The following is a 14,115-nucleotide window of genomic DNA, read 5'->3' as shown; positions in this document are numbered from 1 at the left end:
CTACATGCCGGGCACTGTGCCCCAACTGTGTTATACATACACGATTCAGACACAGGCCCACACCGCTCTGTAAGCGAGCGAGAATAGTGCCGCACGCTAACCAGAGCAGCGTTTAACTACTGTTGATGAAGTAATTACCTCTCTTCTCACTGTAATTCTGCGGGAAGACATCATTACTGAGAGAGCACATAGCTGGTAAAAAGGTAACGCTAGAACTCGTTTTTCCATGGCACTGCTGTTAGGCACGTTTTAAAAATGTAACCATCAGACATATTTATGGAAATACAAAAACAATTTGTAAAAAGATTTAATTCACTATCAAAGTTCTTAAACGATCAGTCTTAGATAAGGGACTGTAAACTGAAGTGTAATTCAGACAACAGCAACCTGCAATTTACCATCATGTTCAACAGATACCTCAAACTTAACCACGTTAGTAGAAAAATGCATTTTCCATTTATTGTGAACAAGATATAAAACTAGATATATACTATCATGCTGATTTTGAAAAGAGAGATACAGGTGACATATTTTAAAAGACTAGAAGGGTGTGCCTGAGTGGCTTAATTGGTTAAGTGATCTCAGCTCAGATCTTAATCACAGGGTCCTGAGTTAAAAAAACAAAACAAAACAAAACAAAACAAAACGAGAAGGGGCACCTGGGTGGCTCAGTTGGTTAAGCAACTGCCTTCGGCTCAGGTTATGATCTCAGGGTCCTGGGATCAAGCCCCGCATCGGGCTCCCTGCTCGGCAGGAAGCCTGCTTCTCCCTTTCCCACTCCCCATGCTTGTGTTCCCTCTCTCGCTGTCTCTCTCTGTGTCAAGTAAATAAATAAAATCTTTAAAAACAAAAACTAGAAAACACCCAAATATTTATACTAGAATAGTATTATGATGAGGCTTGCATCCTTCTAGGACAGGAAAAGGAGATCATCCATACCCACACACTCATACATCTTATTCGTCATGAAATTTAGTCTTTTTCCCCCCGTTCTTTCTCCCGTGTCTCTACCCTTCTTAATAGCACCACATCTGCCTGCCATCCAAATCCAAAGCCCAGCACCATTCTGGCTCACTCCCTCACCCTCATGCGTGGGGCTGTGAACTGCACTAGCTCCCGGCCTAGTTCTCTGCCTGATCTGCCCCTCCCCTTCCGTCCCCAGAGGCTGGCCGGTCCAACCCAATCACCGAGGCAAAGGCCTGGTTCACCTTTGGTGTGCAGGAAGTCAAGCGCAGTGGCCACATCCCGTACCACTCGGCTGGCTTCTCGCTCATTGAAGTGCTTCTGCTTCTGGATGTGGGCCAGGATGGAGCCTGGGGAGCAGAAGAGACACACAGGTATGACGTTTCGGGCCCTAGGAAGTATAAGTTCTCAGAGGTCAAGTCTGCACAAGTTTGGGGTGGGGACACAGCCTTATTCATCACTAAATGTCCAGCACCAAGTGTGGTACTTGGCACAGAGGAGCTACCAGCACAAAACTGGACTGAACATGGGGCGCCAGGGTGGCTCAGTTGGTTAAGCAACTGCCTTCGGCTCAGGTCGTGATCCCAGAGTCCTGGGATCGAGTGCCGCATTGGGCTCCCTGCTCAGCGGGAAGCCTGCTTCTCCCTCTCCCTCTGCCTGCCGCTCCCCCTGCTTGTGCTCTCTCTCTTACCATCTCTCTGTGTCAAATAATAAAATCTTAAAAAAAAAACTGGACTGAACAGAACTGGACTGCCATCTTCTGTGCCTGCCCATGATGAGCACAGAAGGGAGAGAAAACTATTTGCATGACCAAAAATATTAATGCCATTGAGGCAGATCTGGCTTCTGAAATAAGAAAGAACTAAAAGTGAATCCACATGAGGTTGGGGGGCCTCTCCATAGGAACATTTCCTCCTCTGCATCTGATCTCAGATCCAAACAAGAGCACAAGCTTTCAAACAGAAATGCCACACCCTCAACAGATATGTAAAGGTCTAGAAAGTCTAGAAAAAGGGGGAAAAGTGCTTTCCCTCTGACTTTCCTATTTATTATTAATAATATTATTTTTTGTTGGCAACGGCTAACATTTATTGAGTAGTTACTATGTGCCAGGCACTATGTAGTAGTCTTCAAATAGATTATCTTAGCCTTAACCACAACTGTGCAAATTGTACAAAATATAGTTATCTCCGTTTTATAGATGGGGAACCTGAAGCCAAGAATGGCTAAGCAACTTGCTCAAGATGACACACCAGTAAGTGGAGGCATCAGGACTTAAGCCCAGTAAGTCTGGCCTTAGAACCTGTATAGACTGCCCCTCAACTGGATGTGTAGTCTGACTGCTGGGGGCATGGGCTGCCCTGAATCAACCAGTCTCCTTACCTACTGCAATGGCTCTGGCCTCAGCAGGGCTGCACTCTAAGCAATACATTTACAGATGATCCCCAGCATTTTAAATGTAATGTCTTGGTGGTGCTGAGCAGGGCAAGGGCATGAGCACATGGCCTGGCTCCATGTGCTCTGTGCTCATGACTGGAAGTCAGTATTTCTGGGCTGGAGGGGTTATCTCTGCATCTTAAAAATGGCACAGGGGCGCCTGGGTGGCTCAGTCGGTTGAGCATCCAACTCTTGATTTTGGCTCAGGTCATGATCTCAGGGTTCTGAGATGGAGCTCTGTGCCCAGCGTGGAGTCTGCTTGAGATTCTCTCTCTCTTCCTCTCCCTCTGCCCCTCCCCCTGCTCGCTCTCTCTCAAATAAATAAATCTTTTTTAAAAATGGCACATATTTACTTATTGCTGGGTTTTGGCATAGGGAAGGGATAAAAGATCTTCCACTTGTCAGATTAAACAATGAAAGGATCCCGGCATGCTAGGGAACATTCCCAGATAACTGGCTCCTGGCTAGTCTCATATTTGCTCTACTGTAGTGAGTCTCTTGCTTCCAAATTTGTTAAAAGGGCAGATAGACAGTAATATGCTACCCACTTCTAAGATAGCCTTTGGCATACCCAATTGTTTTAATAATATTAATAGCTGACATTTATTGGACCCTTAGTGCCCATAGGGCACTGTGCCAAGCATGTCACATGAATGATCTCACTGCATCTTCAGAGCTACTGAAAGAGGTAAGTGCTGTCATGATCCCTATTTTACAGATGAGAACACTGTTTAGAAAGGTTATGTGACTTGCCCAAAGTCACACAGCTAGTAAGTGATGGAGCTACACTTAAATCCAGCTTTGCTGGGTCTAGAGCATGCTCCCTTAACCACCAAACCCCTCCACATGGCCCCCCACTCAGCTCCAGATATCCTCCCTAACCTGCACCCTGCAAATCTGTCCTCAGGCTGGGTGAGTGACGGTGAGGGCAAGGGCTGCTCTATCCCATTCTCTATGTCAGAAAAGCAACCTGAGTACACGTTCTAGTGACTGTGGGTGTGGGTGATGGCAGCAATGGTGATGGTCAAGAGTGGCATCTTTCCATCTGAAGGATACAGATCCTCAGGCCTCCTCTCTATCCTGGGTCTACTTCCTAAGCCATGGGACCTTCCTCTCCTCTGGTGAGCCTTTCTGGACTTCACAACGTATGCAAGAGTTTCCACCCCATAATTAGTTTAAATAGTGAACACATCAAAACAATGGATTGATAAATTGATGCCTAAATGTATCTATACATGAGTCCTATTACAATGAGAAGGCATTTATAGAATGTCCACACAGGTGACATTCTAGGCTCTGCAAAATGCTAATTAACATCCTTCCCTCCGGCCTCCCTTCTCCCAAATCAAGGGCAGTTTTAAGTCCTTCATCCTTTTTATTAGCTTGACTCATTTTAGAAGTCTCTGGGATTCATGATGGATGATCACCACCCTGGGTCTTAATCAGAAGTCCAAACACATACTCAACAGTAAGTACCTCCTTGCAATTTCTCAAAGACCAAGTAAAACCTTGTGTCATCTTCAAAGAACTCAATCAGCTCCAAAATGTTCCTTAAATAGGAAAAAACAGGAGGAAAGGGAAAAAAAGGGAAATGGTATTATATATTAAAGCCCACTTACAAATATACAATGAAAAAAATATACAATGCCCTGTCGCAGGGCAGAAATCAACCTGAAATCAGAATGCTTATTAAAGACCCATGTTTGAGAAGTAGCCAATGGTGTTAGCAAGACTCAGGTCACCTTATCTTTCCATAATGTTCAGTCTCTGGTGTTTTCACCAAGTCTGTGCTGTCAAACCCCAACCCTAAAACCCACTAGGTAGAGTTATAAAAAAGTCCCGGTCACATTAAACTGAATAAAATCTGCAGCCGACTGGAAGCAATTGCGGCTAATAACACTGAATAGTAGGTGTGTGTCCTGGAGGCAAGCAGCAAATAATTACTTGCCCTCCCTCTTGCCCATAAATCACAGGGCAGTATTTACATTGCCTGGAGAAAATGGAAACATCTGTCAAATAGACTTGGGGCCCAACGTGGGCACCGCTAGACCCTAACTGCTAAGCGCTGCTTAATGAAACGGCCGCGTTCCCAGCCGCCATAGCACTTGCGGCCTTCCCCGGTGAGCATTCTCCGGTGAGCACTCTCCGTCGGCCTGAGCATTACCCCGCGCCGCCAACAAGGTCGTCTCGGAACTCAGGAGGAAAGCCGCCGGCCTGGATATCGGACGTGTTGGGGGCTTTTTTTCTTTTAAAGAACGAAATAAACCAAGTAGAGGCTCCAATGCTGAACTCAGAAGCTGCAGGGCTGAAAATAAAAATCTGTCCCTCATCAAAAAATGCTGACCACTTTGGGAGACACCAGGCTTTCACTAGTGTGACGGCTTCTAAATAAGATGACTAAAATGGCCTGATTTGAAAGAAGATTGTAGAAGCAGCGCCTGGAGTTAAATCAACAGCAGCCCCCATCCTCCAAGCTTAATGACAAAGCCATCAATACCTGGTCACTGGCTCCCCGCTGACCCTGCTGTGCAGGGAAGAGGGGAGAAGCAGAGTCTTAGAGGTGACCCTGATTGAAAGCCACCGCGGGAGAAGCACTCATTTGGAGCTGGTGGTGAGCCGGCTGAGGCGGGGGCGGAGACCACCTTGGCCCAGCTGGCCCGCAGAGTGCTAGGCGGGCGCCCGGAGCCTGAGCGGCGGCCGCACACACGCTAACATGCTGGGTACAGAACACGGTGGTATTCGTACTAGCTCTCATTGTCCTCATCTAGTCATGAAAGCTGGGCCCTCACGGTGTGTGCCGGGCGACACTCGGTCAGCCTTGTTCCCACAGGCACTTGAAGGAGGGAACCCCATCTTCTCCCAGCCCCTCATTCGGATCGCTCTCTCTTCCAGCTTGCCTGGGTTGTTATTTACAGTACTTCAGCCTGAACGGAAGCAAAGGCTCCTGCCGCGTCTCCTCTCCCCTCTCTCTCTTAAACACGGAAAGGCAGAAGGAATCCTCTGCAGTTGTGGCCAAGGCATGTGAGCTAAATGCTGGGGTCAGGAGGTGGTAAGAAATGACCTTTTCTACAGCTAAGCATCCTCCCAAGAGAAGCAGCAAGTAACCCAAGACTGTACTCACTTGTTTCCTTGACACTGATAGAGCGTCTCCACCTCTCGAAATACCCTACTCCGGCTGTGCCCTGCTTGTTTTTCGATGATCTATGGAAAGAATAAAATCTGTCATACCCACCTGACCTTGAAACACCTCTCAGCGGGAGCCCTCTGGGAGAATGCAAGGCCCAATTCAGCCCACATCCAGTTTCAAGTGCGAGCGTGGAGGAGGTCTTGGTGACACAGGCACCGTGACTCTGCCAGCAACACACGAGACCGGCCCAAGCTTTCCAGCCTGGCTGGGGCCTATTTTGACTCTGGCCAAGCAAATACTGTGGAAGCCTATGGGGACACTGAGGCAGCCAGCAAGAAGATAAAGAGCTACCTCTACCCAGGTCCTACCTCAAGGGCATCTCTTCCTGTCTTAAGGGTGAGATTTACAACCTCCACTGAAGGATCTTCCAGGGTTGGAGGAAGAGCAAGGGGGCTGGAGGACGCAGTGGAGAGGAACTAAAGCTCCAAGGCCCAGCTCAGACTCTACACCTGCAGTTCTGCAGAGAACGTGCCCTTTGGCAGTAACTCAGGTACACAGTCTCAGTTAGTTCTTACAGCGCAATCCAAAAGACAGGAAGAGGTCAAACATTTTGTCCACAGCTCTGATAAGTGGTAAAAGTGTTGGCACTCAAGTCCAGAGCTGCCTCCAAAGCCCTTGCTATCCTATCCCTGTCTATGTCCCATGCAGTTTCTCTCAAGGAACCTAGAGACACTGTCTCTCCCACCTGTACCTGGAGATGCTTGGCAAGTAGGAACTGAAGGCATGGGTGAGCCAATAGATGAGCACGTGGTTTAAGCAGGGACTGGCTAACTCTGAACATCTCCACAGACCCATCAAGAGCCCCAAACCATTGCGAGTAGAGCCTGGGGGAAAGCCTTCTGCAGAGCTGGCTCTGCCTTACGGTCCCACGTATGGAGTGGGCAGCACAGATGGTAACACCCTGCTCCTTCATTCCCAGACCGCTGCGTAGAATACTTCAAACCACTCCCGTGTGTTACAGCACAAACACCCAGGACCAGGTGTAATATTCTATACAAGTCCACATCTGGTAGTAAACCACAGTGGGCCCACATTCTAAGCAGTCAGAGAGGTGCAGTGCTGGGGCACAGAAGCTATTTAACTCACTCATTTACCTAGCATTTCAGATCAAAGTCAGGAAGAATCTTCTAGCAGCAAGCTATTCAGCAATGGTATTATTTTCTCTGCAGAAGTAACGGGCTCCTGCTATCAGAGGTTAGGGCGCAGAACATGGACAATTATTTGAGGAGTTATGGAAGAAATTCAGGACCAGATTATCCTGAAACTCCGTTTCAACCCTGAGACTCTAGGATTCATCATTAGGATGCCTATAGGGAAGCCCTAATAAAACCCAATGTTGTGGGGCCATGCTGGGAGAAGTAGACCATCTCTAGGGAGCTTCCAAGGGACAGGAGAGATATGAGATGTGGGTTGAACTGCTCAAACCAAAGAATTACCAAGCCAGGGTTCAGTGTTTGCACCAAAGATGCCCAGGGGCACAGAGGGCCGGGTTTTCCTCTTTATGATCCAACCCTGAAGAAAAAGGTCTGGATGGATGCATAAATGTCCCCAAACCTTTGAAAATCAACTTATATTTGTGGCTTATTACCACACTTAAGCATATTTTTAAAAAATTACTTGTAATTTATACTGATGTTTCCAAAAAGGAATTGAGGTAGTACTTTTGTTACCATATGAAGCAACACTCCAACAAAAGGGAATGTGGCTTAAGCAGAAGTGTTCCCCTTTATTAACCCGCAGCTGGGACTATGGCCAGTTGGTCACAGGAAGAAACACTTCTCTCAGGAGCCAATTTGGCTGGGTTTGCCTGTATGAGACAGCACTTAGACCTGCAGGCTCAGGTGGATGATGTGAAATACATCTGAATTGCCCCCTTGGATTTAATGAGACCTTGTTTCTAGATCCGTGGTTCCCAAACTCTGGTGGGTATAAGAATCACCTGGGGAACGGCATAAAAAATACAAAGACCCAGGCCCTATCCTCTACCAAGAAAACTGGGTCTCTGTGCTATTAGCTCTCCAGATGATTCTGCTCCACACTGAATGTAAAACAGCCCTATATCAGGGCTTTCCGAACTTCAGCAAGTATCAGAACCACTTGGAGACCTGGCTAAAATCATATTGCTGGGCCCACCCCTGGTTTCTGACTTAGTAGGTCTGGGATAGGGCCAGATAATTTGTATTTCTGACAAGTACCCAGGCAATGCTGATACTGCTCATGCAGGAACTACACTTTGAGAACCAATGCTCCAGATCCATCCCTTCTTCCATCTAGAGCTGGCAAATGGAAGCACCGAGGGGTAGGGTGAGTCACCACAAGGTCATGTAGCAAGGAGCCATCTCTCCTGCCCCAGAGCTGAGTGCTCAGTCCTCATTATGGTGATACCGTGCATCACTTTATAGCATTGTGTAATTGGTAGTGTTTCTACTTCCAGTTCATTTTTATTTTCATCTTCATAACCACTCCGTTGAGACAGGAAGGCCGGGTGTTGTTATCCTCATTTTAGAGATGTGGGAACTGAGGCTAAAGGAGGTTCAGCGACTTGCCCAAAGTCAAGCAGTAGTTTGGTAAAACAGAGATTCGGATTGGCCTTCTAATTCCAAATCTGGTTGTCCACTCTGTGAAGTTTGCTCCATTTTTCAGAATAAGAAGCAGCAGCTAGACATTGTTCTACGCACTTTACACATACTCTATCCCCACATCAATACTCTATAGTTCCCATGATTACACCCATTTTACAGAGACGGAAACCAAAGGACAGAAGTGTTAAGTAACTTGCCTAATGTTACACGGCAAGTAAGTAGAGAAACAAAGAGTTGAATCCAGTGAGTCCCGCTTTGGAGTTGCCATACTGCAGAATATGAAATGTATCTGGCTTAGGCCCAGCTAGGACTGACTGCATGGGAAGTCAAGTCTGGCATCCAGATGAGACACTCACTTTGACCGCATACTCTTTGCCATTCTGCAGGCTCACAGCACCTTGAACTTTGGCATAGGCTCCCTCTCCAAGCAATTCAGAGGTCAGCTTGTACATATCTAGAGGTAAAATGGGTGAGAGGAATAACGATAAGTCACGCTTTTGCAAGTTCAGATGGAGGAAGAGCTTTTGTCACTCCGCTTCCCTGGTGTGACAGCATGGGCACACACAGGGACTCTGTAGTGCTCAGTGGCAGGGAAGACCATTAACTCTCCAGCCATCGCAGGACTCAGTTTCTCAACAACCAGACCACATCGAAGGCATCCTATTCCTCATTTTTTTTTAAATTTTTTTAGATTTTATTTATTTATTTGAGAGAGAGAGAATGAGAGACAGAGAGCATGAGAGGGAGGAGGGTCAGAGGGAGAAGCAGACTCCCTGCCGAGCAGGGAGCCCGATGTGGGACTCGATCCCGGGACTCCAGGATCATGACCTGGGCCGAAGGCAGTTGCTTAACCAACTGAGCCACCCAGGCGTCCCTCTATTCCTCATTTTAAAGATGAGGTCAGTGAAAGAGTTTCAATTCGGCCCATGCTCCCTGAGTACCTACTATGTGCCACACAACATATTAAATTCATAATAGAGACAGAGTGAGGAATAAAATATAGTCCCTGCCCTTTGAGGGTCACAGTCCAGTGGGGAAGACAGACATGCAGACAAGTGACTCCAGAATAAACCAGGCACTAGTAAGTCCTATCATAAAAGGACAAGACACAGTTTAAAAAAAAAAAAAAGCAGGGGGAGGGAAAGGTTAAATCTGTGTAGGGAAACTAGGGGATCCTCAGAGAAGGAGTGTGATTTCAGTGGACATGACTCACTCATTTACTTATTGGTTGAGCACCTGCTCTGTGCCCAGCGCTGTGCTAGGCACTGGTGACACAAAGGGGAATGAAGCACTGTTTTACTGTATACCACACACAGAAGTCACTGGAGGTTTCTGAGAAGTTTCCAGAAGTCACCCACAGGAAACAGGAGACAGAAGTAGGATGCAAACGGACACCTTGAGGTTTTTAGGGTGCTGACTCAGGGCGGTTCTAACGGAGTAATAGGCCTGGGGTGAAAGAACATTTAGGTGACCTGCCCAAGCTCACAAATAGCACAGACTCTTTGAGCCCCTTTCAAAGGAAGCCACAGCTCCATCATGGCCTCTGCTGAGCTGACCTCCTCCTCCCTTGACCTCCATTCTTCAGTGTTTCCTCTTGAGGCAGCCCAGCATTTAAACCCACAGGGTGAGCAAAACACTTTTAAACCATGAAATTAGATTTTATCACTCCTAGCATGAGAGGCCTATAATTGTACAAGCCATCCTTGAATAACGGATATACTCTTGTGTTGATTTGGAAACTATTCTAAAAACCTCGAGACTTTTGTCCACCCCACCCCTTTACACATATATCTACAGTTTAAGTTAAAGACAAACAAATAGACAAACCCTACACTAAGTACCTTCTCCAGTCCAACACGGCATGGTCTTGCAGCTGTTTATAAGCATGCACACTGTTGTTTCTAAGTATTTTAAATGACATGCTTCTCTCACAAAGGATACATTGGTATTAGCCTTTCGTGCATGTCAGGATAGGTTGGTCGTTGGAAGTCCAATATCCCTGATTCATAAAGGGCTTGTTATTAGAACCACTCTACGAAACAATCAATTCACTAGTCTATCTGCCACGTTGGAAAGAGGGACCATGAGGGGAAGCTATTTCAGGCTTCACAATGAAAGAAACATAATAGGTGAAGGGGGCACGTCACTCCTGGAGTAGCTACTGACCCTCCAGTCCTTTGCAAAATTGTACAATGATTCACCTCATGCCATCGCATGCCCAGCGATGACAGGACCAGCACTGAGCCTGTGCCTCACACAGTGTTCAAAATCTTTGATGATCCAACACCGTATCCCCTGAACACAGCATGTGCTCTTAAAATGGAGTCAAGGGGCGCCTGGGTGGCTCAGTCGTTGAGCGTCTGCCTTCTGCTCAGGTCATGATCCCAGGGTCCTGGGATCAAGCCCTGCGTCGGGCTCCCTGCTCGGCGGGAAGCCTGCTTCTCCCTTTCCCACTCCCCCTGCTTGTGTTCCCTCTCTAGCTGTGTCTCTCTCTGTCAAATAAATAAATAAAATCTTAAAAAAAAAAAAAAAACGGAGGGACGCCTGGGTGGCTCAGTCGTTGGGCGTCTGCCTTCTGTTTGGGTCGTGGTCCCGGGGTCCTGGGGTCGAGCCCCGCGTCGGGCTCCCTGCTCTGTGGGAGGCCTGCTTCTCCCTCTCCCACTCCCCCTGCTCGTGTTCCCTCTTTCGCTGTGTCTCTCTGTCAAATAAATAAATAAAATCTTAAAAAAAAAAAAAATGGAGGGACGCCTGGGTGGCTCAGTCGCTGGGCGTCTGCCTTCAGCTCGGGTCATGGTCCCGGGGTCCTGGGGTCGAGCTCCGCATCGGGCTCCCTGCTCCGTGGGAGGAGCCTGCTTCTCCCTCTCCCACTACCCCTGCTTGTGTTCCCCTCTCTCGCTGTGTCTCTCTCTGTCAAATAAATAAAATCTTTAAAAAAAAAAAAATGGAGTCAAACGCATACAGCACAAGTAGCTGTGATCTCTAGGAGTCAACTCCTCTGTTTCTAGAAGATTTAACTTTCATTTGGAGCCATGGCCCTTGGTGTTCTCTCATCCTTTTACACAGTGGTTCTACCTCTCAGCAGCTCCTCCAGGAACAGCCGGGACAAAGATCACATCAGAAAAGGGCCGAACTGCACCAAGTAATCTCACGCCATATCCAAAGTGACGGATTGGTCTTTCTATCCCCTGGTGAAGTGCTGAAACCATTCAGAGTGCACCATCCGAGAGCTCTGTCATCCCACCTTTCATCTCTGTCACACAGATAAGCACAAGCTGACTCTCAGATGACGCATGCTCTGATCTAGACCTATGGGCCACCTGGATGCTCCTCCCGTGCTCGGGGAGCCACAGGCCCAGATCTGAGGAGTCGTGTGACCAACCTTCAAACTTCCCTGGTAAGGAGTCAGTGGCCCGGGCCTTCCGCTTCTTCTTTTTCCTCTTGTCACCCTCTGCAATGGGAAGGGGTTCACTGCTGCCCATCTCTGGGGAAAAAGAGATATAAGGGAAATATCACTATACCGGTCAAGTCATAAGTTCACCCAGAAGGGAAAAAAAGGGGGGTGGGGGGACCCAGGAGCTTTACACTGATGGTTTTTAAATATCTGTGAGAACTATTGATTTGTTTGACCCAGGAGGCAAAACTAAAGGCAAAGCCATTATTGGAGATCATTAACTGTGGAAAGGAACTTAGACAGGCTAGATTAAAAGAGGATAGCAGAGCCTGCTTTAACCAAGCTCATTAGTATATGGATTTAGATCTGCCACCAGTCAAACTGTAGTTCCCAACAAAAACAATGAAGCCATAAGCAGAATCGCACCTGTGACGTCCTCCTGCCTCAGCACCAGAAAGGCAAGACCCAGGGAGCTAAGCAAGGGCATGGGCTTGGGAGGGGCCCATGCAAATGAAATCATATGCTCAGGGACATCCGAGTGGATGTGCACAGGGATTCACAGGCCTTCGGTGGAGGTACAACAGGGCAGGGGATGGCTTTGAGGATGGCCCTAAATTACTTCAGGTCTAGGAACACAGACCTGAGTACCTGTGGAAGCCCGAGCGTCCTCTTATTTGAGAGGATGCAGTTAGGGTCTATTCAGAAGCCTGAGAAGTCTGCAGTTGACAGGTCTACATCGGGCTGCTGGATAAGGTCATTTATTGCAAAAACATTACTATCTCTCACTGGCCAGCAGGTTAAAGGGAGGCTCCCCATGTTAAAGGGCAGATTTGTGAGGCAGACATTTCGACACTGGGCACACCAGGCAGGAAAGGGTAGGGATGGAAAGAATAAACAGGAGACTGAGAGGGGGAAAGAGAAAGGAGGAACAGGGAACCAGGGCCCAATCAGGGCACTGTTTCTAAGACACTCTAGTAAGGGCCTTCCCCTGTTAAAGATAAATTACTTATAGAACATGTCATGCCCCTGATCCAGAGTGAGCCTTAATACTCTTTGCCTGCAGTTAGAAATATTAAGATTTCTCTGAAGTCTCTGGGTCTAAATCCCCACCAGGGTGATTAAACCTTTACATCCTTCTAAAATAGAGGCACTTGGGTGCTGATGGGGCATGCAGTGTGAGAGACTTTTAGACCAACCTTCAATAAACACAGGCTCTGGCTTGTTGGATTTTTTTTTTCTAAGAGATTTTGAAATGGAAGCTGGCTCTTTGCCCATCAAGGGGAAAGGCCCACTTTCTTCTCAGAGGACCCTGGCTGAACACGGTCAGAAAAATGGCAAGTCTGCTCAGGAAGATTGATTAGGGCCGAAGCACGTCTCTGTAGTGTTCTCAGAAGCAAGTACACAACATCCATTAGGAGAGAGCACACAGAACGATGGCACTTTCCGCACCATAATCCAGAAAGTATGGTTAGGCAGCCAAGTGTCTGACAGCTCAGTTTAGGTGCATTCTTCCTCTCATTTTTGGATCTGACGACAGCAGATTTTCAATTATACTTTAGAGAACAAATAAGCACGTGGATAAAAGGAATCCACAGAGGATCTCAAAATATTACTCTGGCCAATAGTTTCAAACACAAGATCTATCTGGGGACAGCAACACACTATGAATTCAAAGAATCCAACTTAAATATCAGCACCCAATATCCACCCTCACTAAGGTGAGTTAAAGGGAAAAAGCTGCCCAACACAGTGAGAAATTCTACAGAAATGAAACCCAGCGGGCTCTTCAGGAGCCCAGGGAGGGGCACTGGCCACTGGGACAGCAGGCTGAGGAGGAGGGGCCACTGTCCCTCTCGCCCTGCCGTTGTGTGCAGTCCAGTGCCAATCCGTTTTCTTCTCAGGGCTGCGAGGCAAGTGCAGACTGGACTGATTCTGGATTCCCTTCTCTTTCTCCTTCCTCTGCCTGCACTCAGACGGAGGGCCTAAGGACAAGCAAAACAGCCAAAAGGTAGGCAATGCAGAGGAGCAGCAAGAGAGCTGGAAGCATTATAATTCACAGGGGATGCTCAGACATACTTACGACTCTAGCTAGAAAACCCTGTTAGAGGCAATTTATACTTGGTTTTTACCACAGCAGGGCTGAGGGAGCCTCTTGTGGAAGAATCGTACCTCTGAGCACTGCCGCATATTCAATATCAGATTTTATGGCTTCACACACAAAAAAATAGAGTACCTGGTCTATTCTGCATGGATTTCAATGGAAGAGGGTACGCCAGAAGGGACAAATGGTTAAGATTTTCCTTGGAAACAGAACTTGTTGAAGGAGAGTTGTTTTTGAAACTAGGAAGAAAAAAATGTAGGAAGGCAGTGAAGTGGAAAAAAAAAAAAACCATGTTTAACTTCCCTGTTTACATGGGGGGAGGGGAGAGGGAGTGGTGTCATAATCTTACCAAGGGGTTGATAGGTTCCCCATCTGGAGCCTGTCCATAATCTCTATTCTATTGCAGACAGTCCACTGGCAGGGTCTATGGGACCTTAATTTATTAAGCATGCAA

At 47.3% G+C, this 14,115-nt stretch overlaps 1 protein-coding gene across 8 annotated transcripts in view; it reads right to left on the bottom strand.

Annotated features, from left to right (window-relative positions):
* The window catches only part of MKNK1 (MAPK interacting serine/threonine kinase 1), a 45,710-nt gene that overhangs the window by 13,711 nt on the left and 17,884 nt on the right, over positions 1 to 14,115 (bottom strand). For 7 of the 8 annotated variants that reach the window (XM_064589202.1, XM_045897763.2, XM_064589200.1 and 4 more), the window contains 5 exons: positions 11,549 to 11,650; positions 8,526 to 8,623; positions 5,522 to 5,601; positions 3,877 to 3,950; positions 1,209 to 1,313 (listed from right to left, as the gene is read on the bottom strand). In XM_064589202.1, the coding sequence (XP_064445272.1) occupies positions 1,209 to 1,313; positions 3,877 to 3,950; positions 5,522 to 5,601; positions 8,526 to 8,623; positions 11,549 to 11,650 (459 nt within the window). Of the gene's footprint in view, positions 1 to 1,208; positions 1,314 to 3,876; positions 3,951 to 5,521; positions 5,602 to 8,525; positions 8,624 to 11,548; positions 11,651 to 13,793; positions 13,901 to 14,115 lie in introns of all 8 variants that reach the window. The other variant, XM_064589201.1, reaches the window with a different exon arrangement.

Source organism: Mirounga angustirostris, unplaced genomic scaffold (assembly GCF_029215605.1).
Source record: "Mirounga angustirostris isolate CCGP_5_RB_7025 unplaced genomic scaffold, mMirAng1.0.hap1 SCAF_4, whole genome shotgun sequence".
Lineage (NCBI taxonomy): Eukaryota > Metazoa > Chordata > Mammalia > Carnivora > Phocidae > Mirounga > Mirounga angustirostris.
The sequence above is the reverse complement of the archived record's forward strand: the minus strand, read 5'-3'. Positions and strand labels throughout refer to the sequence as shown.